The sequence below is a fragment of the Centroberyx gerrardi genome, chromosome 10 (assembly GCF_048128805.1).
Source record: "Centroberyx gerrardi isolate f3 chromosome 10, fCenGer3.hap1.cur.20231027, whole genome shotgun sequence".
Taxonomy (NCBI): domain Eukaryota; kingdom Metazoa; phylum Chordata; class Actinopteri; order Beryciformes; family Berycidae; genus Centroberyx; species Centroberyx gerrardi.
In genome coordinates, this window is record NC_136006.1 from 14,288,447 (window position 1) to 14,315,992 (window position 27,546).

The 27,546-nt window shown below is 43.1% G+C and overlaps 1 protein-coding gene across 1 annotated transcript; it reads right to left on the bottom strand.

The window, feature by feature from the left end:
* Positions 1-2,585: 2,585 nt before the first annotated feature.
* Positions 2,586-26,504, bottom strand: LOC139923018 (activin receptor type-1-like). Its single transcript, XM_071913693.2, has 12 exons — positions 26,208-26,504; positions 15,253-15,326; positions 14,276-14,530; positions 13,561-13,833; positions 13,023-13,289; positions 11,080-11,285; positions 7,701-7,800; positions 6,961-7,107; positions 5,747-6,022; positions 4,863-5,060; positions 3,951-4,081; positions 2,586-3,726 (listed from the first exon to the last, which is right to left on the bottom strand). The coding sequence occupies exons 2-12, from the start codon at positions 15,302-15,304 to the stop codon at positions 3,592-3,594; spliced, it is 2,040 nt and encodes a 679-aa protein (XP_071769794.1). The 5' UTR covers positions 15,305-15,326; positions 26,208-26,504; the 3' UTR covers positions 2,586-3,591.
* Between the last annotated feature and the right edge of the window lie 1,042 nt (positions 26,505-27,546).

A 27,546-nucleotide genomic window follows, 5' to 3' on the forward strand; every position in this document is an offset into this window, starting at 1 on the left:
TTATACTGCACCGGGTTCATTCATACACTAGCACAATGAACAAGAACATTTTAACAACAATTTCATACTTGATTAAAGACCTAGTAATCCTACAAGATATTTTAGAAGGATACTATACAAATATCACAGCAAAATTGCAAAATATACATAACATCCTGTTGTTTAGATTAGATCACACTTGAATATTCATTGGATTGAGTGAATACATATTTTATAGGAATGTTATAGCCATACCCTAGGAGATTAAAAAGTACAAGAACTCACCATTGAGTAGGCTACCACAAACACACCATCAGTCCCTATAATAGGATATGAATATTTTAGTGATTTTTGGGGAGGAATGCTATAGGTGCACTGACTCTTCTGTGATTACATGGATAGGCCATTAGTAGGCCAATGGATGGTGTAGTGATATAGCCTAACATGGTTTTCCAAGGGACAGTGTCTTGCACTTGTGTTACACCTCTGATGTATGGGAGAAAAGTCATTGCAGTTCCTCTTCTTGAATGTGAGAAGCAGCCAGGTCAGCCAAAAAGTTGATGAAAATAGGCTAAAGGAGATGCTACTGGCAGTATACAGCCCGACCGAGCCAGCAGCAAGCACTCTCAGAGAGTGAATACTGAAGGAATACCGAATGAACATGCTGTCTGCAACACAGTCTCAACTCTCTGCAGAGTCTCAGCTCAGCCCACCTGCATGTAAAAACGAATCCTTTATAGCAGGTCATTGGGTGGCCAAGCTTCGTTTCTCCTGCTAAATTTCCATAGCAACAAAAGTTGCCAACTTGACCAGGCAGATCAAATGAATTAGCCTTAATCCCAAGGACTATATGCACAAAAACAGCAGTGCAAAACATAACCTATTGTATTCACTGCAAAGCACAGCCAAGGCCGGCTACCTATTCTGCAAAAAACGGCACTGCTTTAGAAGCAATTGGAGGGACAAGGAATGGGAAATTAAAAGAGAAACAGAATGAGGTCGAGTGAAAGAGAAGCACAGTGAAGGTGTTGGTGTACTGAACTGACTGCTGAATCCATGGAGCTTGGCTGTTATACGTTCTGAAAATTCCACACATAGCTCCTCTCTTATTTGAGCCACTTTCTCCTTCTCCAGAGGCAAAACAAAAACATGTTGCATACACCAAACCTTTCAGCTGTCCATAGCTGTGGTGCAGTAACAATCCTCATTGAGGCCTAATCAATGCAGGATTTTAGGGCACAGTACCAACATTGGTAATTGGTGAGAAAACTTTATAATATCTAGCATGTTTGTCAATTATTACAATTATTTTGGTGATAAATGAAAAACAAAGTGTCCTTGGAAAGTATCCATCACATACGCTTTTCAATTAGCAAATGTGAGAAAGGCTTATACTGACAGCTATTTAACCAGTAAAAATGATTATTGGATATAAATCATCACAGCCCTCTTTAGAAACAGAGTTCAAAAACACATTTGAACGCATTGCGTTTTGTATATTCATATGTCAATGTTCTTTTTCTTATGTCTAATGTTAATGTGAAGTTACCATAAGTGAATGCAGTATATCAAGCATTTTAATCAGCGCAGTAGATGCTGACACAGAATCAAAAGGCCAGTATCAGCCAATAACATAATGCACTGATATAACTGTTGGGCTCTTGCCCTTATTTATCGTCTTCATATAATTTATTGATTGCGGAGAACTCTTTTTAGAAGGGAAAAACAGCTCACCAGTTCTTCAAAACTCAGTTAAACTTGTACACAACCACGAGGAAACAAGAAGGGAGTTTAAAATTGGTGGAGTCAAATCCGTGCACTGTGGGTGGAGGATGGATAGAATGACACTGAATATGAAGACACTCAGTATAAAGTCTGACAGCTGTTGATGCATGAAAGTGGGGTGTCTCAGCTCAGTCAGACAGCAGACATCCATCGTTGTGTTTTTATCATCTGGCCCAGGTCAGCTGTAGCATATTAATCAGTCCAGGAAGTGTCATGAACCAAGCTACAACAGTTTCTGTTTGACATCTGCCAAGAACTCTGCTGTTCAGGCAGTTTCAGTTTACAGCTGATAGGGCAGAGCCAGGCCGCTGACATTTCCAGATGAATACAAATTCATTTGTTGCGTTACTTGCTGCAGAGATCGTGCTGTGTACAGTATGGAAATGGATCAGTATGCGTCATAGACTTTACTGAGTGACATTTGTTCAGTGTAAACACCAAAAAAAAAATGCCTTTCTGCTAGGGGGAATTTGGGTTTTAGTTGTTAAGTCAGCAATAAGGCGGCAATAGCCCAAGCCACTTCAGTTAGGGAGGTGAATGACTTGGTCCCTCTGTATACAGGCGGAGCATCTCATAAGACTAAGACAGACTGTACAAATGAATTTAAGTGCTGCTGAATTCAAAACTGCATTGTCACAAGGTATTGTTTGCCGTGAACAATTACATTCACCATTAGTCACAACTGTAATAATATTGTCTAATCCCATTGAGTATAATGTGTCAAAATGAGAAGTGAAAATAAATATATTCAAAGTAACCCATGATAAAAAAAAAAATATTCCATTGGATATAGCATCAAGACAAATGAGACAGATAACATATTACATTTTTTCTATTTAATTAATAGAAATCACTAATTGATATAAAATATTAAAGAAATAAAAAAGGCTGAAGTTTGACTTCAATTACTTGACAATGCACGCATTAAGACAACAATGCACGCGTTAAGACAGTATAGCTTTACAGGCTTACTTTCTGCCCCTGGAGGAATAGAGTTCAGCATCATCTAGCAAATATTTTATTTGTTCTTTTAGCATTTGTCTCTGTAAAGCTGAAGAAACAAAACAGAACAGGTACATAATGCAATGTAAAATGCATGGTGATATACAAAAGTTTTGCAACAGGGTACGTTTAGTTGGACAACATCTCAGGAAAAGAAAAGCGCCTATAACTGTAGCTGTACAACTAAATAATGTTACAGGATTGATGAAATCCCAAGGAACTTGTTCCGGCAGCATTGTAAACAGTCGGTGGTGCATGAGATGCAGTCAAAGTAAAACATAACACTCTGTTTCCTTGCTCTGATCACGGTTTAAGAAATGGAGTATATAGACTAAATTGGCAGGTTGAATTGGCAAGTTGAATTATTTCCCAAACGCATCCACCACAATGCAAATGAAGAATGCGAGGACTACCAGTGCAATGAAAGAGATAAAGTTAAATTGCTAAATGAAATACGTTCAGCCATTTTTCAAACTAAAAATGTGTCAAACGAAATCTGCAGTTCTAAACAAAAGCAAGCCTAATCAAATGCCCAGGTAACAGTTTCTTCCTTGAAGAACATTGCCAGCAGCTCAGCTCCTATGTCTTAAGATGAATAGATAGTGTCCTAATATCCAAGACCTTTGGCAGTCTTAGAAATGCCCTGTAAGCCATCTTTGGATGCCAAAATTTGTCCCGCCAAGTGTTTTAAAATAAATACAATGTGCCACTATAAGGGCACTGAGCCCATCCAGTCTCTTATCTTCTGAGATTTCTCTAGATGGTCCACTCTCTGGACATCTTGAAAGGCCTTTAGTATGTCTGCCCCACCTCCACAGGCAAGGCTCAAATGTCTGTTTTGATTTTGTCCAGAGAGTTGTCGATCTTTGTCAGAGTCTTTTTGATGCGTAATGCCGTTAATCTGGCCGATGGATTCTGGTACCAGCACTCCTTCATAAGTTTAGCCATGGAAGTTAAAGTCTGGAAATGAATGAGGGGAAAAAAATGCCATTAGAAGTGTGTCAACATGAGGATACTCATTATCATTAAAGGTCTATATTTCTGAATACCAGAAGCAATGTTGTCTTCACTTCACTTTACACATTTACCACTAAAGAGTCATGATTAAAGCAGCTTTAGGGATACAAGAATGCACATTTGAAGTAGAGAAATCCACTAATTTATGCCATTTAAAGATTACTCACTGGGTCTGAGAACCATCTGTTTGGGATGTTGGGCCTCTGCTGGTCCACACACACAACCTTCTTCATATCCTCAAAACTGGGATCACTAGGGACCACGTCATGGAAAGGTGGCTTGTAGTCTTCCACGATGCCTAAATGTAGAGCAGAGGATGCAAGAATCAGCCATCAAAATCACAATCCATAAAATACAGTTTATGAATAATGACAAGAAATTTGTGTTATGACTCACTGATGCAATTGTGGAGCGAAATGGAAAAAAAAAATGGATGTGAGGTTTCTGTGTCCGGCATAAACCAATATTGTAAGTGTTGTTGAAAGCCCAGTTCCTATTATAAACAGCGATAAAACCATTTAACTGTGAGAGGATCCATTTCAGATAAGATGCCACTGGCTTTCCCACAGACCACAGATGGTGGATGTGGATCTGTCATTCAAGGTCAAATCATTTTATCAATGGCGGAGAGGCTTTTACTTAGACAGCTAAGACAGCTAAGACACTATGTCATGGATTTATTCTTCCAGTAGTTAGGGGGGGGGGGACACTGAATTTCAAAACCTTGACTAGGTCTAATAATGCTATAATATGTTCACAGGGCTTTCTCTTCCTATTAATCTGCTGCCTCCAGTGATTTTTCTGACCACTGACAAAAATGTGATATCCAAAATGAATTCAACTGTGTGTTTCTGCAAATAAATAAAAAAAACACAATACTAGTAATAGCACTGCCCAAATCTCTCAAAGACAGGGAATATGCTGCTTACAGACAATGTGATTAAGTGTATAATTGCTGAAAACAATATACATATACAAGCCTGGCAGATACCCCAATTGATGGGAACAAATAAGGGATACTTGGAAGACAGGAATATCTTGAGTAAAATGGGAATATGTCGAGTGAAACATGCACTGACCATTGCTGACGGTCCTCCTGGCGATCTCCCACAGCACCAGGCCCAGCGCCCAGATGTCCACTCTCTTGTAGGACTCGAAGCAGTCCATTTGGATGGAGTCGTCTAGCACCTCTGGGGCCATGTAGCGCTTTGTGCCCACTTTAGGGTTGTTCCCCACGTCTAACTCGTTGGTGTCTTGGAAATGCATGACAGCCAGACCTGGCGTGAAAACACAGGGACACTTTCAGTTTCGCGTCTCGATCATGTATGATGTGAATTAATTTAACACGGGTTGTTAAATTACACATTGGGCTTTCATCAACTTCTGAGGTGAGGAAAACAGAGCAGGCCTACACCACCACCCGATTTATGTAAATGTTGCTTGTTTGTCGAAAACAACCCTGTTTCTCCACACAGGATGTACTCCTTCTTAAGCACAACTCTCTTGGGACAAAAACAACCATCACTTTGTTTTTCAGGACATCAGAATACGTCAGGCCAGAGCAGAAATGAACAGATCAGCCAATAAACATTTTAGCCTGTAGCCAGGTTAGAGCTGCTACCTGAATTAGTTTGTATTTTAGCTTGAGCACATGGAACATTGCTGTATTAGATCAAATGATCTGAGTGCTCCCTAATGTATTTTTGGTTAGGGGCTGGGTGGCACCTGTAGCAGAAGCTGTTCTCCCTGTAAATGAAAAACAAATGTGGCTAAATGGATTGATGAGAGAGACGGGGCTAGAGCAGTGGAGAGAGTAGAGCAAATGTATCTCAAGTACATCCTATCCAAATCCTGAAGGCGGAAGATGATGCTGAACTTTTACAACCATTATAATACTAAGAGTTAGGAAATGTGCACTAATACAAGTACCATCAGTATCACACTGATCCATCAGTATTCTCACCCAGGTCAGCGATGCAGCACTGTCCATTCTTGTTAACCAGTATATTTTTGCTCTTGAGGTCTCGGTGGGCAATGGCTGGTTTGCCCTGAGTGCCGAAGATCTCCACGTGGAGGTGTGCCAAGCCACTTGCAATGGAGAGCGCCATACGGAGGCAGCTGGAAGCATCTAGGGTGCTGAGCTGAAGGTAGTCATACAGGGAGCCCATCTCATGGAAGTGAGTGATCAGCCACAGCTGAGTGCTGGAGTTCCTGGAAGTCATGTCTGAAGCTATGAAGCCTGGGTTGAGAAAAAAATATATAAATGTAATAAATAAAAAGTTTACATCAATACATGCACAATAGCTCAAAATCAATGGGACAGGCTTGGGCATTATTGTATAATAAAACAACGACCAGCAAAGACAAAGAAGAACCAGCTACGTGAGGTTGATAGACTTTTAAACAGTAGATGATCAAATTACCCCAAAAAAAAACAAGAGGCACTTGAGCTGCCTAATGTCCTGCCATAATCAGTTAAACATAACCATGCTATGCTAAAGCAGTCATTAATTAAGATAATGAATGCATTAATTAGTAAATATTTCTATGTCAACATTCTTGTCTTCACATAACACAAAAGCAGTATTAATATGAATTCTGTATATTATAGCATTAAGAAGTTTGGCAGTTTTAAGAAAATCATCCTTCTCTCATTAATAAGCAAATTTATGCAGCAAGGTGCTCCAACATTTAATCAGATCATCTACTCTATAGGGGGAACATGTGGTGCAAGTATTAGGTTTCTATCATGTTTGGTTCTTGAGCTATTAAACATAAGCAGTTATGCTAATCATGTAATTAAAGAAGCTAATTAATTTGCAAGTATTTCTGTGTCAACATACTTTTTTTCACATAATACATGGGTGGTATTAATATGAACTCTTTATCTTAAAGCATTAAGGAGCAGCAAGATGCTCCAAAATCTAATCAGGTCGTCTACTCTATAGGGGGAAACTTTGGTCCAAGTATGAAGTTTTTATCATGTGTTGTTCTTGAGTTACTGTGTTCACAAGAATTTGTTCAGACAGACAGACAGACAGACAGACAGCACCATGACGACATATTGTCCCATACACAATGTACCATGGCGGGAGAACATAAAAACAGCTATGATATTCATAGTGTCCTGCAGCATGTATTCCTATTACAGAGCCTGATGTGAAACATGCTACATACCCAGGATGTTCTCGTGTCTCAGCAGCACTGTGTTGTAGATCTCAGTCTCTCGGAACCAGGATTTCTCATCTCTGGAGGAGAAAATCTTCACAGCAACACTCTCTCCCTGCCACTGACCCCTCCACACCTCACCATAACGGCCCTTACCTGGCAGGCAGAAACACAGCAGAAATGACTACACAGCAGATACTAGCAGAACTTACACATAGGTTAGTATCAATAGGTCAGATTTCATACTGCAAAAACATCAGTTAGTGGTCTAAATTTCAGCACAGAGCATTTAGTTACTCAAATTTTCAACAAAAATGAAAATGTGTTTGGATTTTCTTTGACAGTTTGGAAGTAACAACATTCAATACGAGTGGTGCAGAAGAGTGTTGATCATAAACTAAAGTTTCTTCACTCTTTTTTACTCAACTGGATTAACCTTTCACACTGATAACTACAACCCAATGACAGACTACAGCAAAATATTTGTTCATATGAAAACATCTTTGCTGCTGGTAATATTTTCACTGACACTTAAGATACTGGACTAGACCTCATAAATCAGATTTGTGCAATTTTGCCTATGGGGACTTGCTTGCTGGGACAGTTGCACTTGCCTTCTGGCTGTTTTTCAGAATATCCCCACAGCGCTGGCCTGTTTTGCAACCCAAATATTTATTCCAAATGGACATTACTTGCGGACCGAGTACTTCTACCGCACAAGTGAAAACAGATCTTTACTGGACACTTACCCACACACTCATTGAGCGTGATTTGTCGAGCAACAGTTCTCTGAACAAGGAATGGCAGCCCAGATCCACTTCCTGAAGTGCAGGAATGATCCAGCAGATCCTGGGGAAGATAAAACCAGAGGGAAAGAGTCAAAGGGCATGTATATTTGTGTGGGTTTGAGAGGCATCTGAATGAAGGCCTTCCCAAAGGAATCCTGTGCTAGAGCCTATAGATGATGAAATAAGGAGCATCTGGGACTCAGATGGAGGCTAATGCAAGCAGGCCGCCTTTGATGTGGCACCCACAAGGGATGGAGGGGGGCAAGCTGTGCGAGGTGTTCAGAATGCCAGGGTGTGTGTGTGTGTGTGTGTGTGTGTGCGTGCGTGCGTGCTGGAGCAGCAGAGTGCCCCCTGCTGAGTAAACAACAGCAGTGCCACCCCCTCCTTGGTGATTGGTGTGGGGGCTGGAGATTTTATCTAATCCAAGTGCCAGACTCCAAACAGGCGCAATGCTGCTAAGCCTTTTATTTTTATCTCCTCTATTGGACACTGCAGCATCCCATGGCTGACACAAGGGGGCAGTGCACAGCAACCCTGTCAGTCAGTTAGCCAGTCTGCCGCTGCTGACAAAAACAAACTACCAACTGGGAGGGGAAGATGAGGATTGAAAACAACAGAAAAGAGTGATGCCTCAAATAAACAGATGCATAATACAACAGCTGCCTGAGAGACACTTTGGAATGACAACACAGGAGTGCAAGACAGAGGCCATAAAATGAATGATGAGTTATTCTGCAGAGAGTTTAAATCCTCCTGTTTGGTACAGGAGGATTTTTTTTTTTTTTTTTTTTTTTTTTTAGGCGGGTACATCTGGGCCAGGCTGTTAAGCAGCAGAATGCAATCAAAACATTAGAATATAATTATAATCAGACCCGACTTCTGGACCCCAGGCTACAAAGGGACAAGCACATGTTTCAGTCCAATCTGCTTTTTGCAGCCACACCACTGTTTCTAATAACCTTTCTCATGGTGCTGCCAAGCACTTTTTAATTATGCTGAAACAAACATTCTGTGGCTCCATATTTGGGCTTTCCATTGCCAAGTGCTCTGATGGGCTTTGAAAATGGCTTGACACGGATCCAATATCAGCACACACATACATACACACACATGAATGGTCACACTTTAAAATAAACAGTTGGGCATGTTATGTTTCAGTTTCATAATTACAGATGAATGGGATTGTCTGGGATTTTGGATGTTTAGGTTTGCAAGGGTTTAGATAGACATATTGATTACATTATGAGCTTGACACATCCTCTCAGCATAAGTCAAGATTCTTTGTAGCCTCGCTCGAGGATTCAATAAGACACAGAGATTCACATGCTCTACGACAACGGTTTTAAGTAGAGAGGTGAAATCAATGTTTCCAACAGTGTTTACAAAATGTATAGGCTACTTTTTCATGAGTTTACAGGATCACAAAATAGATTGTTTTGTATGCCGTTTGTGTTGAAGTTGATTACATAGTGTGTGAGCCAATGAATGTGCTTGGTTGTCATTCAGACTAAATGCTAACCACAGGACTCCACCTAAACTCTGGATCAGTTTAGTGGGCCTCAAAACATAAACCACTCTGCACAAAACTTGCAATTCATGGTTGGGTGAAGAAGGGATAAACAGCAAAGGACATTCCTCAACACATTTGAACAATGACCGATTCAAGATAATGTGCCATCAACACATATCATCACACACTGTATGTTTCAGAATTAAAGAAAGGCAAGTTTTGCAAGACAGGTTTTTTGTTTTTTTTACTCCAACAACAGCAAATATTTGGGGGGGGCGGGAAACTTAATATATAACAAAAACAAAACAAACAAAAAAATAGCTGCAAGTGGCAATTGTGGGATTCAGTCCGAAAGGCAATATTTAAGATTTAGGGCCATCAGGGGTATGCATGGAAGACAGGAATATCTGCATATAGATATTCATCTATATGCAGCAACTCTGCAATGCGTTGTTGAATTTGAATAAAGTTTGCCAAACATGCACCAGATTAAGGTCTTCCACAAAGTTTCATAGTGATAGTTTGCACACTCCTCGAGTTAAATTCCTTACGGTGATAGGCCTCGGCCACACTGAATATAACAAACATATAAAAGGCTTAAACATGGCCCTAAAATATATGAATCAATTTCATAACAATTAGTCCACCAGATTTGGAGATATCAATTTTAGCATTTCTGATGCCCCCTATTGCCTGATTTAAAAATGCTTTGATGTGTGTGCTTATTGCTGCCTCCGGAACATATGCACCAACTTTTAAGACAATTACCATCGAGCCCTGCTTGAGTCATAAACCATTTTAGGATAGGCCACACCCACACTGAGTAACCAACCAAACTTCACTGTATGACTACAACAAGCATGTAATTTGTGAAAAGCTGCGACCAGTTCGGCACTAAATTGACCCACTCGGGATTAGAACCCCCAACGTCTCAAACCTATGCTTCACCAACCGAGCCAAACTCAAAGTGATGCTCAAATTTTTGGGGCCAACCGACTGACTGACAGAGTGTCTTCTGTAAAAACGTAAAAAGGACATGGAGCACATATACCAAATTGCATGTGATTCGGTCCACCAGATTCAGAATTATCAATGTTTTGCATTTTTGGTGCCCCCTACGGAGTGATTGCAATATTGACAAGTAAACATGTTTCTCATAGCTTCACTTAACATATATACCAAGTTATGACCCTTTTTGTGATAGGCCACCCTTGCTAGCAAATTTATTGGTTAATAACAGCTGTGTACAAATTTTGAAGAATTTGGTCCATAGATGATTCTGAGTTTGATGGTAAAAATGTTAAAAATGATGATGTTAAAAATGTGTTTTCTAACGATGTTATAGAGAGTGTTTTTCAAATTTCTAAATGGTAAACATGGCAAACTTTAATGGTCCTATTTGGAAAGCTGTAGAGCAAGACCAGCTGCAAGTGTGTACCAAGTTTGGGGTCAATCAGACTTATGGTGTGGACATTATGGCCTCTTACTAAAACCTTTAATTACAGCACCACCATGTGGTTGATTGTGATAATAATTCTTGAGTAAGAGGAGGTAACCAATGTCTATTATACCAAATGTCATGTCTCTATCATCGTCTCATGGGCAAAACACATCAATAAGTGCACTCCTTCTTACTGCTCAATGCTTCAGCATGACCTTAACCACTCGAAAACTGACAGTACAATGGCACAAGGAAATGAAAAGTACTTAAAAAATGTAATGGAAGAAAAACCCAATTTTACTCCTCATTACAGTATAGTCTATCTGCCTTTCATAACATTCTCAAACACTGTGCTGAAGGAAACCCATACATGGGAAACCCCTACTCACCGCCAGAGTGCTCTCCCCGACATTGGAGGCTATGAGGCCGTCGATGGTTCCATATTCAGCGTCTCGTGCCGTTAGTCTCTCCATTTGGTTGTGGTGGATGCGTCTAAAGACCAGGATTGCGATCGCAGACAGGACGATGAGGACGATGACAGGCGCCACAATGACGATAGCCAGAGTGGTCACGCTGTAGCTGGGCAGCTGACCCGCTGTGAGGGGAGAGAAAATTGGACCAAGTCTTGAGTAAAGTCTTCATACCTTTATCAATCATGCTGTCTATTTTGGAAATCAGGTGAGACCACCAGCACATCAAAATAAAACTTGATTCAACAAAGTATTTTTTTTTCACACTATTTACAGTACATTCTGTGCAGCAGTGGATTAAATGTGTTGTCTCATGCCGCGTGTCCCAGGCCAGGTCAGACAAGTCAGGTGAGTCAGTGAGTACAGTTGCCTGAGGTCGACCGCAGCCTCCGCCAGAATCATGGGTTTAGACAGCCATCATTCCGGAAGAGGTGATGATAATTAGGTACGCAGGGGGAAACTCTGCCTCCCTGTAGCTGCTGCTTTGACTGGACCACACATGCTGAGGCCAGCGCCCAGCCGTACAGCCATGCACGGATCACAGGTTTGCAGCACTCTGCGGACCTTCTGAAGAAACCAACGAAGGGCGGAGGTACACACAGGACACACATGCGCACGAGCAAGCGCACACACACACACACGCCAGGCTGAGGAGCAGTGGAGCTCATCCAGGCAGCAGAGCCCCAGCCCGAGGAACTGACCACCACACACACTTTCCAAACATTCCAGGGGGAAAGACTGCACTGCTCTGCCTCCAGCACAGACAATGATCCCCTTTTCTCCCCTCACATACTGAACTCTTTCTCCCTAATGCACAGAACTAGCAACACATTTTAGGAGCTAAATAGACTTGAACCAAACACATAGCTAGGAGGGGGTGCATTTAGCTGGATGCCTTCATATCCAAAGCAGATCTGGGTCATATGGTAATTCTTCTTTCACCGGGATTGGATGGGTAAGGTTTGCAACATGGGACAATAGAATGAGTGCCAGAAGATTTAGACTATTTGAAAGTAAATTTTGCTTATTCTCTAGAATTAATAAATTATCTGACTGAATTGTTATGATTCGGTAAACTGCACCCATCTGGTATTCGAAGTAGGTGAACACAAACATTAGAAATTATTTGCAAATACTATTTGCTTCTGGTCAACTATTTCAGTTATAAAATATAATAAGAAAAAAATAAATAAAGGTTCTCTGAGGCAGATCATTTCTTTGTTTGTCCACTGGTGGAGAGGGGAAAGTAGAGGTGAAAAAGAGTCAAAGAGGGCGACAACAGCTCTGTGTATCCACGCCTGCCTCTCCTTCTTCATTCCCAGGAGGTTTCACCCTCCGGTCTCTCGTCAGCCAGGCCTGACAGCCTCCGAGAGGACAGAGGGGAAGTGGACCATGACTAAACAATATTCAAAACCTCCCTCTCGTCTCCCGCTGTCTCCTCCATTTCTGTTTCGTGAGGTGCCAGGAGTGTTACCGCGCAGACCTGTAACACAGGCCAACAGAAGCCGTCCAGAACAGCCGCGGCAGACAATTTCACGGCCGAGGGCTTGGCCCCCTCAGCAGAGAATAGTGAAGAGGATGGAATGTGCGTCCCCTTGACTCAAACACGGGCAGAACTAACCCACATGGGCATTCCTAATTGGAATAGAGGAAATCCAGGCAGTGCTTTGTGTGGATTGGGTTTGATGATGAGGCTAATAGGAGAGAGAGGCATGAGTGCTGAAATCAACAGATGTAGCTTGTGAGCATCACCTTGTCAATGGCACACCTGCCGCTTTGTGTAAGCAGGCTTGCAGAACAGAAAGCAGAGTTTTCAAATAAAGACAGACTATATGTGTGATGCATTCTGGGTAGTGTAGTACCTTGGACAGGCAGCTCCACAGTGCTGTTCATGTTACACAGGTGTCCATGGCAGCACTCCACAATCTGGTCTCTGGAGGGTGGCGTCTTGCAGGTCATCCTGCTCTGCTCATAGACCTTAAAGCAGCCTTTCTGGTACACCAGGGAGCCACCATTCACCGTCAAAGACGAGAAACACTGGTGGCCCATACAGCGTTCCCCGGTCACACACGAGCTTCCCTCGCACACACACTCATGCTCCTCCTTGACCAGGGGCTTCACATCCTCCTCTGCAAAGGAAACAGGATGAAGACACAGCTGGTTGAGCAGGCAGGCCTTGAGAAAATAATGATAAAGCCATTCCTGTATCCTTATCACTATAAACATGCACTTTCCTTTTCAGCAAAACAAGATAAAGGTAGAGTTTTGTCACAAAGTGAAGCTTGAATGAAATTGTTACGAGATGTCAGATCAAAAGCTGAGTTCTTGCATGAATTTAAGTGTCATCAATAAGGCCTATGTGAAATGGCAGCCAAGAGAACTGTGTTCTAGATAACTCACCTTTCCCTGCAGCTTGCACAGTGACGTTCATGTTACACAGATGGCCCTGGCAGCACTTGACAACATGGGCTGGTGAGGGCGGCGTGGCACAGGTGGCTCTGCCCTCCTCGTCATCCCTCAGGCAGCCCTTCTGTTGGACCGCCACCCCGTCAATCATTTTCAGGGAGGAGAAACATTGCTGGCCCGTACAGCGATTGCCGTCCTCACACAAACCGCCCTCACACGCACACTCCTGGTCTCTCAGGACTGGTCTGCCAGAAGACACTTCTAAATCTGATGAAAGAAATCAGAGATATGGGGAAATCCATTAAAGCAATACCATTACCATCCCATTAAATTAAATGGCATTCACTCAGATGGGAAAGCACACGAGATGAAAATACATCTTTGTTGGCCAGTCCAAGAGGCCACTAAGGTTGGTGTAAATTTATGAGTTTTGATTGAAAATGAGATATTCACCATTTGAAAACTAACACCTACTCATAAAATGACTCATAGCATAAAATGAAAACATAATTTGACCAAATGTGCACCACGTAACTCACTCCTCACTCCCCACGTAACTCACTGTATTTTACAACTTCAAAAATGATGTACTTCAGGTAAGGATTTTTTGTGGAATTCGAAATGAAAAGACATTGCCAATGAAAAGCCTGGCTGCAGGATTATCAGGCAGCAACACAACATTATGACGCAAATAGGACAAACAGCTCACCTCTCACTGGTAGCTCCACAGAGACGTTCATGTTACATAATTCGCCATGGCAGCACTCTACCACCAGCTCGGGAGTTGGTGGGCCACCACAGCTTATGGGCCCTCCTCCATTACCCACAATGCAGCCTTTCTGCTGGACCGATGTCCCGTTCAGTATGGAGACGGAGGTGAAGCACTGCTGACCAAAACATCGCTCCCCGCTGCTGCAAGATGATCCGTCACATACACACTCATAGTTCCTCACGCTGCCCTCATCTACACAAGAAACACAATTACATTCATCGTTTTAAAAAAGACTGAATCAAGCAATGAAAGACTTTGATCTCAACCATGACCAATCATATGGAATGAAATAAGAAAATATTTCCTCAAACTTATTCAAGTTTTAGTGACAATACTTGTTCAGTGCGTATCCCCCTTGTAAGGATGACAATAGCATATGTGAATTGTAAGCACAGGGGGGGGTTAAAGTGTGGCTAGCCAGCCCAGTAAAGTGCGAAACCTCCACTTCTCGCCGCATTCTGAATGTGCGTGCCACTGCAGTTGTTCGAAAAACACTGTGAGAGACAGCAGATGAGAGGGAGACAGACTGAGGAGAGAGGGTGAGAGAAAAAAAAAGAGAGATTGGGTGTATGTCAATGACAGAGAGAGAGAGAGAGAAAGAGAGACGCAGAGCATACCACTGATGCAGATTGACACCCACTACACGCATTTTCAGTCATGTACTTGGGACCCCTTAGTGACAGTGTGTGACCTACTGTAATCTTGTTATTTTTCAGTAGCTGAGCTGGCGGCTCTGCAGTGGCTAACTCCTCGTCCAGACCTGAACTCAAACCAGATCCTGCCTGTTAACGCTAGCAGAAAACTCTCCTCCCTTCAGCTAGAGCCCTCCTCGAAGCCTGTATGTGAACGCTGTATTTCTGGCTAGTGTAAAAAGGGCCTGTGAGGAGATGCTAGGAGGAGGAGGAGTAGCTTACCTTCCATGCTAGAATAGGGAAGGACCAGGACGATGAAGACCAAAAGAAACATGTCCCCGTCTGTCACTGTAGACCTAGAGGAAAAAGAAACGGCGCCGACGTTAGCACTGCAATGAAACCATTCCCACGAATATGGACAGTTTACATGGTGAGCACGAAAAATTGTCTCTACACCCCCTGGCGAAAAAGTGTCGACAATTGCGTACGAAGTATAGGATAGCGATTTCTACATGGATACAGGAGAATACCTTTGCTATATTTGTAGATCATTCTTCGGGACACCATGCAGTGAGAGAGGACACAGAGACAGAGAGATGCAGTACGGGAAAAGCGAGAGAGACAGACGGACATAGACAGGATTTACTGTCGATCTAAGAGCATTAGAGAGAGCAATTTTACAGAGAGAGACCTTTCCTTGTTTTCAGAAAAAGAGTCAACACCAAGTTTAAAATGCTCAAGTAAAGTGGGTCTCATGCCTTCCTGTTGTCCTGGCAACAAGGCATTGAGTGGCAAGCAATGGGGAGACTGGTGCTCTCCTATTGGCTGCCTCGCTGTGTGTGTGTGTGTGTGTGTGTTAGAGAAAGAGGGACAGGCTGCTTGGCAGTGAGGGGAGCAGAGCAGACAGACGTGAGAGGAGGAGGAGGAGGAGAAAGAGGAGAGGAGCACAGCGGGGTGGATGAATGTGGGTGCCCAAATACTATCGTTGAGAGACCTGGAGACCGTCTAATCCTTCAATATTTAATGCATCTGCAGGCACGTCCACATAAACTGTGCGTTTATGTTTGTTTTCCACCGTGATTGATTTGAACAGACCACCAGTTAAACTCACAATGCGTACTCTTAATAAAAACAAATCCTTCCAAAACACCCATTTTATAAAGATGATATGTGAGTTTCGTGGAGACATCGTAGCCTCCAGCGTGCCCCGTTTACGCCATACTAAGCACTGGGGCCGTTATCTTGGCAGCTTGTGTGTGTGCGCCCGGGCGCGTCTGTGCCACTGATAAATACCCCAGTGTGTTTTTTTTTTCTCCGAGCCTTTGTGCCCGTCTCCCAGACATAAATGATTAAGCACGTAATGTTAGCATTAGCCCAACGGCGGCGTCTGTACGGGCCGCTCACACACAGACCACATGCTGCTCCTTTAATCAGAGCACAAAACAGAGGCTGCCACACAGAGATAATCAGGAGCTCTGTCTGCTGCCTTTGGCCCAGGGAAGAGGGGGAGATGGGGAGCACCCGTGGGGGCAGGGAGGGGGCAGGAGGACATGGGGAGCACCAAAGGGGCAGGGGAGGTATAGCCAGGGGGCAACCAGAGGACAGCGGGGCAGGGAAGGGGAGAGAATGAGGCCAGTGCGGGAGGATATGGGAGACAAGTGGGCTGCCACAGCGAGGTAAGATAGAAGGAGGGTAGTGGGACATGGGGGTGTCCAGTGTCAGTGCCCGGGGGGGGGGGACAGTGGGAAGGAGGGCACTGCACTGTTGGGGCTGTCAGGCCACGCCAGGGTGCAGCCAGAGGGCAGAAGGAAAAAGGACAAAGAGATGGGTAGCAGAGTAAGACAACGAGGGAACAGTCTGGAGCTTAGCATGGTCAGGGGTTCAGTAAAAGAGCTTAAAAGTGGTAATTCTTGCTAAAATGGCATATGGTCTTGGTATTGACTCATATGCCCTAGATTTGTCCATCAATCATGTAGGAGGACAACAAGGCACATAATATCCTGAATCGCTCCCTGCTGACAGATCAATAACTTACCTCAATTAACTAAGTAGAGCATGTCAGGAGACTCCACTTAATGGCCTCAATCACTGTAGGTAAATGGACTGGTGCATTTTTGTTTACATTTATCACTGACATTTATCAAGACCCTCGACGAGGCATTCAAATTATTTCTGTCTCAGTTCCCATCTCCCACTCACACACCTTCACTACAAGTTAGCATAAGCACTGAAGACCAGTCCATAGATTTTGCGTATTTTGCGTCTGTCTGTCGTCTTTGAGTTTCCTAGTCTCCAATTTTCCACTTTTTAGAATAATAGTAAAGACATCAAAACTATGAAGTAACAAATGGAATTATGCAGTGACAAAAAAGTGTTAAACAAATCAAAACTATCTTATATTTCAGATTCTTTAAAGTAGCCACCATTTGCCTTAATGGAAAGGCAAAGTCTTTGGAAAGAAATTCATACATATTCATCAACTTCAGTATTTATATTTGTCTAAGAAACACATTTCAAGCATTTAAGCATAAGCCTTTAGATCAAAATGGCTTTAAGATAATGAAAAACATAGTCCATTCAATCAGGTCTGTCCAAACTTTTGACTGGTAGTGTATATCTATAAAATGCACTGTATATATGCATTAATGTTCATACTTTTTGCATTAGAACAGTAAATAGAAACTACTCAGAAGAATCTAACTATGCAAGAGGCAGGGCTGACTGGTGTGGGCCAAACAGCTCTGCTTGGCAGATACACAGCCGCGACTCGTCCTGATATAGGAAACCTCTGATGGGATTCTTGGGAGGGAGACAGGCAAGGCTAGCATCTGCAGAACCGATTGCGATCTGAGCAGACAACTTTTTGGCGCTGTGTGTGTATGTGTGTGTGTGTGTGTGTGTGTGTGTGCGTGCGCTGCAGCCCTCTATCCCTGCGTATTGAATTCTCTGGCAGTGTTCTGCAGTGTGCGTTCACAGAGCTGACATCCTGCCAAGGGTGTGCTCTCATTTTCCCCCTCTATCTGCCTCAACCCCCATCTTCCCTCTTATTTCTTCTTGCTATATCAAGTGATGTAGTGCTGTAGTAGTAAACTACGAACTCCAGACAGTGATCATCACCACAAGGCAAACAACCACCAATATAAAACAAACAATATATTTATTCTAAGTATTGGTGTCCTAGAAGTCTAACAGTTCTTACTATAATGCAGACTATAAACTTTAGATCAAAGACTTATATTTGCTTGGGTGGGCAAATGTTATTTCTTATATAAAACAGTAAGGAAATTGAGTTTGCTTTACCCTCCACTACAATGCTGCTGACTATACTTCTCTCTTCCAGACATTACACTGCTCCATTACCATCACCACCAACCCCCCTCCTTCGATCCCTGGAAGGTCAGGCAGGTCATGTTCGTTGCCATTTTCTTGAGTATCTTGAGTCATTATTTAATATTATGGTAGTATTGTCAGCCAAGGGAGGTATGAAGATTGGAGATGAAATACATATCCTCCTCTTTGATGCATAAGCAGTGACCTGGGAGGGGGCATGGTCAAAGCGTGAAAGACTCAAGAGAAAGAGCAGAAATAGACCTGGCCCTGCGCAAGTATCGCAGGGTTGACCGCCGCCGAGTGTGTGAGAGGCTAGAGGGGCTTGAAAGTGATCCTAGATCAACGCTCCCACTTTATGACGCCATGTTTCCTCCCCAGACTCTTTCCAGTGATCCCACTCCAGAGGGCTATCTTGATAAGCACTTCTCTAAGAAGTTGAGCAGTGCTTAACGTGATTAGATGGGAATGATTAAACACGCCACTCAAACACTGTGATTGCTACATTTGCACCCAAAGAGAGACACTATTTAGACACTGATACGATAACACGAGAGCATGTGAAGAGTTCATTAACATTTCCACCTACAACACCGATAAACATCTTCAAATGTCATTTGAAATCTAATATTTGATTACCAGTTGTCATTTCTGAGGTGCCGTTCTTAAACCGACTGTAGAAATAGCTTTCAATAGCGTCGGCTGTTTTAGGCTAGATGGCCGTTCTATTATTTTGGTCCGTTTTGTATTCAGGTCATGAAGGAGGAGAGAGTGACAAAACACTATTTTGTCTGATGAGCATTGTGTATCACTGAGGTTGGGGAGGGAGGAGGCTGGAAGCCCTGTAGGAGCTGCTGAGTCATCATGCTGGCAAGGAGGGAGACGAGAGGTGGAATCTGTGTCTGAGCTGGCAGGCTGGCACAGTTACCATGGCACAAATAGCCCGGGCACCGAGGAAACTGCGGCGAACTGCAGGGGGGCAGGGGAAGAAACGGGCAGAGACTGGGGCAATGCGGCGTTCTTGTCAATCCTGGCATTCATGTCCCTGTCCCCGACCCAGACCCAGACAGCCAAAGTGCCAGCATGCCATCAGGGACACACAGATGGTTCGCTCCTAGGTGGATGTGGGTGTAATACAGACCTGAGGGCGAAAGTTGTCCTCTTTGCAGCAGCCCACACTCATATTCGCACTACAGCTCAGCAGATCAACACGTTCACCTCAGTCTAAAAAGCATTCTCTGCCTACAGTCAAATACGACACTTGGGATGACTAAAACTAAGAGAATAGGAAACAACAACCTAAACTTTTAAGTAGGTTATGAGGGAACACACGGTCCACTTGATGCAACAACTCATAACAACAACTCATAAGTGTTCAGGAGAATGTAACATTTCAACAAATACAACATTAAAAAGTAGGTTGCAGTTGCAGATTCAAACATTGATGTTGGATTTAAATAACATTTGAGTATCAAGGGTTTTCCTCCCAATGTGCAAGCGCTTTGCATCAAGTGCAAGGGCAACATTTCTCTCCACTCATTTCTGGCTGTTTAATTATTTCTATGATTAATCTTTGTTTTTGATGTTCTTCTCCCAGCATTTAACATGTACATTTACGCATCAATTGCAAATGCTATTTAGGGACATAACATTCTGTGAATGTGTCATCATACAAAATACACTGGTGCAAAAAAACTTAGGAGAAATGTGTGAAGAGGGGGTGCTCAGTGATGCTTAAGAGTTGAAAGAATCCAGGCCTGAGAACGACTCTTCTATGTTAATTAATTAAAGCACTCTAGACAGCTAGCTAACAGCTGGGAGCGCTGACACAATCACACCGACTCTGCTCACTGGAAGAAAATACTCATTAACCTATGGAAAAACCTCCTCCCTGGCCAAGGGCCCCATCAAATGGGAGATTACAGAAATGGAGCGAACCCCCCACCCCATCCCAACACTCTTGTGCCCCCCCTAGTAGAGCTTGTGGAATCTGCAATGCCCCATCAGGTCCAGCCAAGCTCCATCTCCCAGGGCCTTCACTCAGCAGCCGCCCCCTTTCACAATGTGAGGAATGTAATCAAATGCAAATGCCCCCCTGCCCATGTTCAATTCTCACTCACACACACTCATTGTAGTAGGTGACAGCGCAGCAGGTTTTCGCTCCTTGGTTACAGTGCGACCCAGGGTCATTCCATGTGTAGTCACCGCACACACAAAGTATTAGATCAAATGTGATCAGAGACAATAGATGCCTTTTCTTTGTGCTGTGGTCCCACCCTACCTTCCACCTCTGCACCAACACCACTCTGGTATACTATGGACTGCTGCCAGGTCGCCCTCACAAAATAGACATGCATTCTTGAGCTGACTTTGTGTTTCTAATCAGATTCCACTAAGTCGCACAAAGTTTGATTTTCTTTCAGATAAGACACACCACCCCTGGGCAATGCTGTGTGACAAAGACGGAAGACAACTGAAACAGACACAAACCCTGGGGGTCTGGGAGAGTCTACAGACAACACTGACAACTGTTGTTCAAATTGTACATCATCGTGACAAAAGACAGACAAAACATCATTTCATTTCAAACAAGCTGAAATTCCCACACAAGAATAGAGTTTTAGGGGTTCTGATAAGTAGGTGTGAGTATGGCCTTGTGATACCAGTCTCAAGTCTTGCGAGACTCTCCAGTGACAGAACGTAGCAGAGGGCAACTGGACTAGCTGAAGGTTTTACAGCATTGTGAAGACAGTAAGTTGATGGGTGTTGTAAACTGTACCCAGCGGTCACCATGGCACTTAGACATTCATTGTCGACAACCATCAAAATACTTGAAACAGCCAATTCAAACACGGCCTTTATGGCCTTCAGCTATGTTTGCCAACAGAGGAATGCACAAACAGTCTCCCTCCAGATGACCATCTCACAAAGTTCACTACATTGGAACGACACCATTCTCAAAAGGACACCTTGATTTGTGTCACAGTGGACCCTTTTAACACATTTCCCCCCCTCAGAAGACAATTAATCAGGCAGACAGATTGGTCTCAAAGCCAGAGAAACTGTAATTTGCTGTTGGAGAACTAGGTATGAAACCGCTCACAGCTAAGTGAATATTCAGACCTGATTGATTCTGTGCCCTGTCTGGCAGAAAGTGAGCTAGGAGTCAAGAGGGTGAACATGATCGCTCTCTCCATGTGACCCGCAAAGGTCAACCAAACCATCCACCACAGTGTTGAGAAGCACTCAGCAAACAGCTTGCAACAAACAATTAATGTGTATATGCCACTCTGGCCCTTAGCACTGCTGACCTGGGCCATTACGTCCTGCTGCCAATGGAGTCTTTATGGCCGGGAGTTTCCTGGCCTTCCTGAGAGGAAAGACTTCTAAAGAACAGGACCAGTAGTAAATAGTTTCCGACCAATTGTAATGATATCGTCTGAAATGAGAATTAAGACATAAAGGGTCCTTGCATGTCAAAACGACTGAACCTAATTATGTAATATACCCGATTTGGCTGAAACGTGGGGTAATAGCCTGGATTATCTCAAACATTGGCCATCAATGTGACTCAGAAGCACCACCATCTTAATATAACTAATCCAATTTACGACCCCACGACCCAAGAGATAAAACATAGACCATTGTTCAATTTGTAGACAAAGTGCCCACGCCAAAATGAGAGCCCAAGCCCGAGACTGGGAATGAGAGCAGAGAGAGGCTGCAACTGAAACAAAGCCATAACTTTCCCCCCCTAACAGCTGAGCGATAAGACAAGAGCACTGAAGCGAGTGAAGGGCTCATAAAATGTGTATTGCAGACTGTCTCCAGTGCAGTCTGGGGTTAGTGTGGAGAGAGGAGAGGAGCCAGGAGCACTGCAGATCTATGTGTGTGTGCGTCTGTGCAGACAGCAGTGTCTCGTCTCCCCTCGCTCTGTCTCCACTTGCGTTCACCCACATTTGAACACACAGAAATCAATAACGCTGTGGAGAGCCACCAGAGGAAGAGGCGAGCGAGCAAACCAAGGGTCCCCCCAACAGCAGACAGTGGAACGGGACGAAAGTCTGGCAGATAAACAAGCAGTCTCTCTCTCGCTCTCCTTTTCCCTCTAACTTCCCGTCTCCTGCTGAGACTGCAGTGCCTGCCAGTCCCAGACGGCTCCTCTCATCGTGATATGTTTGGGCTACATAAGGCTTATGATTATTAAAAGGCTCAAGGATTTTTTGACTAAAAATAACACTGCAGACAGAGGGCCCCATTCTAAAAAGCTGGACACAAGCAATGAGCAGAAGCAAATTCAACCCACATGCTGCGTTCCTCTGCAGCCTGCCGCCTCATCTGATGCCAGGTCCGCTGCTAGTCCAAACGGAGAACCAAACTTTCTGGCATGTCAGCATGTACACTTGCACGCACGCACGCACACACACACACACACACACACACAGAGATAGATAGACAGCCAGGAGCTCCAGCCTCGCAGCTGATGGATCCTTGAAGAGATTGCTACTCTATCGCTAGACTCTGAGCCAAGTCCTGCCCCCTTTCTCTCCCTACCTCCCGCCCCCACACACACGCACACACACATTCATACAGTGTCATACACAGTGGCACACATATCTCCTCCCTCTTCTTACCTCCCTCCCCCCTTGAGAGCCACCTACATGGTAGAGCGCTGAGCCTCAGACTCCTGCTCAGACTTGAAGTTGTCTATCTCTGTCTCAGTCTGAAAGCATGGCTGCAGTTCTCTTGTTAATGACAGAGTGTGTAACCTGATTCCACCCCCCCACCCCCTCTCCTCCTCCACACACACACATACACCCCCCCACCACCACCCTCCCGCAGGGCTTTCGGAGCTAGCGCTTCCCTCTCCCTCCGCTCTCACATTGTTCCAACCCATACTGCCAGCTGCTTCTGACAGCCAAATTACTGTGCACGGAGAAATGATTGCTGTCGGAGGACTATTTTTCCCTTTTCCCCTCTCTCTCTCTCTCTCTCTCTGCCCCTCTCGCCTCTGCTTTCTGAAACGCTTGGGCCTCGCAAATTATACACTTTATGGCCCTCAGAAAGAGCAGCTACAGAAGGGTTCTGATGCAGAGGTCAAAGTATCTGCTGCAAACGAATTGGAGACATAATGTGGAAATGAAGACTTGGATGAGGCCGATGAGAGAGTCAGCACTCTTCAGATTCATCATATCAAAAGCCTATTTGCAACAGTTCAGCAAGTGTGTTTGTTAATATGTGGCATGCTCAAAGCAACTTGCTGTTGACAGTAATATAGGGCTGCAACTAACGATTATTTCTATTGTCAATTAATCTGTCGATTATTTTCTCGATTAATCGATTAGTTGTTGAAAATGGTGAAAAATGTCGATCAGTGTTTCCCAAAGCCCAAGATGACGTCCTCAAATGTCTTGTTTTGTCCACAACCCAAAGATATTCAGTTTACTGTCATAGAGGAGTAAAGAAACCGGAAAGTATTCACATTTAAGAAGCTGGAATCAGAGAATTTTGACTTATTTTTCTTAAAAAATTACTCAAACCGATTAATCGATTATCAAAATAGTTGGCGATTAATTTAATAGTTGACAACTAATCGATTAATCAATTAATCGTTGCAGCTCTACAGTAATACAAACTTGTACAAGAATAAATATACCATAAAGCTACCACATATTACTGATTTATGAACATATTCAAAATAAATGTCTTAAAAATAATAATAATAATCAGACACATCATTAAGGCTCCTGATGCCAAAAATGCATTTAGCAACAAATGATGATAGAAAAATAATAATTTTGGTGTCTGGGAAAAAAACTTTTTATTTTTTTAAACAGGCCAAGACACCCCAACCCAGTCCCATTGTTGGGCATGCATTGTTAGGTATGAGAGGGACTGATAGCCTCTTAACTCTTTGAGGACTAGGTAACCACAGATAGGCTCTTTGAAACAGAGTCACTGGTCCAAAGCCAAACAATGACATTGTTATGGACCAAGAGACGGGGAGAAGGATAAGACGGCTAATCACAGAAGGTTCTGGTTGAGCGGCCACCGTCAAGCCGGTGCCCTTTACCTCCGCTGAATAGAACAGGAGCCCCGAGATCCTCTGGAGTTGAACCACGTCTCAGCCCAGACTGACTGACGTCCTCCTATCTGGCCACTATCAGCCAGACTCCAGGGCGCAAGCCACTGAGCACACCAGGCGCCCACAAAAGGTGGCCTGACCTCAGCGACTGGCAACAGAATCAGCTATGGGGCTACTGAGACACTCTCCAGATCACCAGCCAACCACACGAACACACAGCGCCGCAAACTGGCACTTACAAACTGACACTAACTACAGCAAATAGCCAAGCTGTGAAACCTCCAATGATCCTGTCACAGCCTCTTCTGTTTTTTTTCCATGGATTGGTAAATCTTCTGTTTCTTTCCGTCTAATACCGATGCCAGATAAATGGAAACAAATCATGGACATTACCAACAGTTGTGTATTCCCAAATGTCTCGTTACTTCCTTGGGCAAATTCACCTACCACCGTTCACACGTTACAGAGTCAACAGTGGGCTCATCAGCCTTAAAACCCCAACAATTTTCAAGGAAGCTGTGAGGCTCGCCCACCTTGATTCATAATCTCCCAAGCTAGACACTATAACCTGATTAGTCATGTCAGACAGTCATCAATTGACTCATTCGAGTGCATATAACCTTGAATGCTTCAAACATTCAAAGATCCTTGGTCCTGTTCTGCTCGATCACATAGGCCAAAGATGCAAAAACTGCAACGCACAATGAAAACAAATGCTCCACACTAAGACAGTATGTTTGTGAAGGGAAACCTGATTTGTATGTCTAGTCTGTATCTAGAAGTAAGGATTTCGAGTAATGTCTGAGTTGATTCAGAGGAAGCACAATGTGAGACACCCCCTCCACACACACACACACACATTTAATCAGGGCAATTATCTCTGAGTGTTTTCAGCGAGCATTACCACCTTTCTAATGAAGTTTGCACCCTCTCATCAGCAGGTCTACTGGCTTTACATTAGATTGCCCTTACAATCTTATCACATTTCTAGACGTATTTCCTGTTAGGCCTGTAAGCATCCCTCAGTGGGGGGAAGCAAGTCCACAAATAATTTGGGATACAAGTAATGGGACATTCGGTGCCTGTTTTAATATTTCGCCTCCCATCAACTTTGTCCAATTCAAACCACAGGACATTATAAACCATACAGGCGTTCACCAATATCGTTAAATAATTACAGCTGGCCCTCCCCCCCTCCAGAGCTACAGGGGCGATTGTAATGTTAAAACTGCTCAGCGTGGGATGATGGAGACACACGATGAAGCAGGAACGACCCTCCCAACACAGTTTGCATGACAAACAACTCTAACAAAGTGACAACTAGTTGCAATGTTGTACCCTCGATTACGACTAGAAAATACACCCATGGAAAGAAGCCCGTGGTTAAACCCGACACTCATTCCCAGTCCCATGCCTTGGAGCTCATCAAATAGGCTATATCAACAAACAGGCGAATACATCTCTGTCGCACTCAAACACTTTAAAATGATAGCCTACTACTTGAAGGCTACGCCTGTACAGTCTAGGAAAAGTACACCAATTATTTATGGATATCTCGTTTAAAGGTTTAGACAAGTTGAAGACGTTTATGCATACAACCTACGCTGAATAAGATAAATCAAAAACGGTTTGGCTGAAATAACAAATACACCAAGAATTACATGAAAAGCTCAAAGGGGAGACTGAATCCATTGAGAAAGCACGTTATGGCACCTTTTCAAGCAATACAACAAACTTCTATGTCGACTAAGATTATGCTACACACATGAAAGCAAAGCATTAAAAGGAATGCCATTTTTTTAACACACGAAATGATCAAACTTACCTCGCGTATTATCTTTTCAAAGTGCTTTACTGGGGGGTCGGTAACTGGCGCAAGTCGAACTATTCTGCCATCTCCCGAGAATTCACCGACAATACCCTATTTGTTTTTGTAAGTCTAAAAAGCACAGCCTACGCACAGCCAACATTATTGCCCGTCGTCCCGCTCGATACAACGTGACAAATTCACTCGATGTTCACATTCCGGGGTGAAAAATAAAGCCGCATTTTCTGTAACTTTGTCTTTCTTTCACATTATTAGCACAGACAGAGTAGGGTTTTTTGCGACTGGCGCTCCGGCTACGCTACGACGGCAGAGCCTGGATTGGAGGAGGAAGTTACCTTGCAACAACTCACTGTAATTAACCAGCGTCAAGCGAGACGATAAAAGACGAGACTTCCCGTCAGACCTTTCAAAATAAAACGGTATTTTGTTTTCTTTCTTTCTTCACTGCTGTCTTCTCTGTGTGGATTTCAGTGTATTTTGGTTGACTCTAGGACTATTGATGCTGTTTTATTGTGAAAATTCAATAAAAAATAATTTTCAAAAAAATCTAACAAAACTCTTATTGAGATAAATTGCACCATAATACAATATGTTATTAGTGTCTATTTTCAGCTATAGTTCATCTTCACATGTAATCTAAAGATCCCAATTAGTATTTTGATACGATTTTTGTAATTGCGCACACCCCAATACTTACTATTCTTTTTTCTCAAAAGTGAAAATGTTATGCTTTTATTTTGAAGGCAATATCACTACACGTCCGGTCTCATGCTTGCTATCTCTGGCCGGCTTGACGCAGTTCGATAATTAGAGGACCATTACCACATCATTTCCTCTGCGCATGTTCCTAACTCGGCCACCAGGGAATGAAGGCTCCATGCTAGGGGTGATATGTTGAGGAATATTTCACACAGGCAATAAAGATGATCAGTGTGTTTAATAATAAACATGGTCAGTATATTGAAAAATGGATCTAATTACTTAATAATGCGCTTACAAACATATTAGCCTACCCCATGTGGAATTTCTATGTATAATAAATCAAGGATAGAGGCTCGTAATTTTACCTTTTGTATTACCTTTTTTATATTATATATATAGAGAGATTTTATTTTCCTATCATTTGCAGACATTTCTAAGCTACTGCACATTAATAATTTCCGAAAGCATTTGAAGATATTACTATTTTATTGAATATAAATGTGGCTATAGTGCTTTGACTGTTCATTCAGTATGGCTGAAAATATAATATAATAGGCACTTTATTCTTATGTGAAATTACATACTCTCAGTCATTGTGTCATTTCAAATAAGAACGTAGAGCCAAAACATTAAG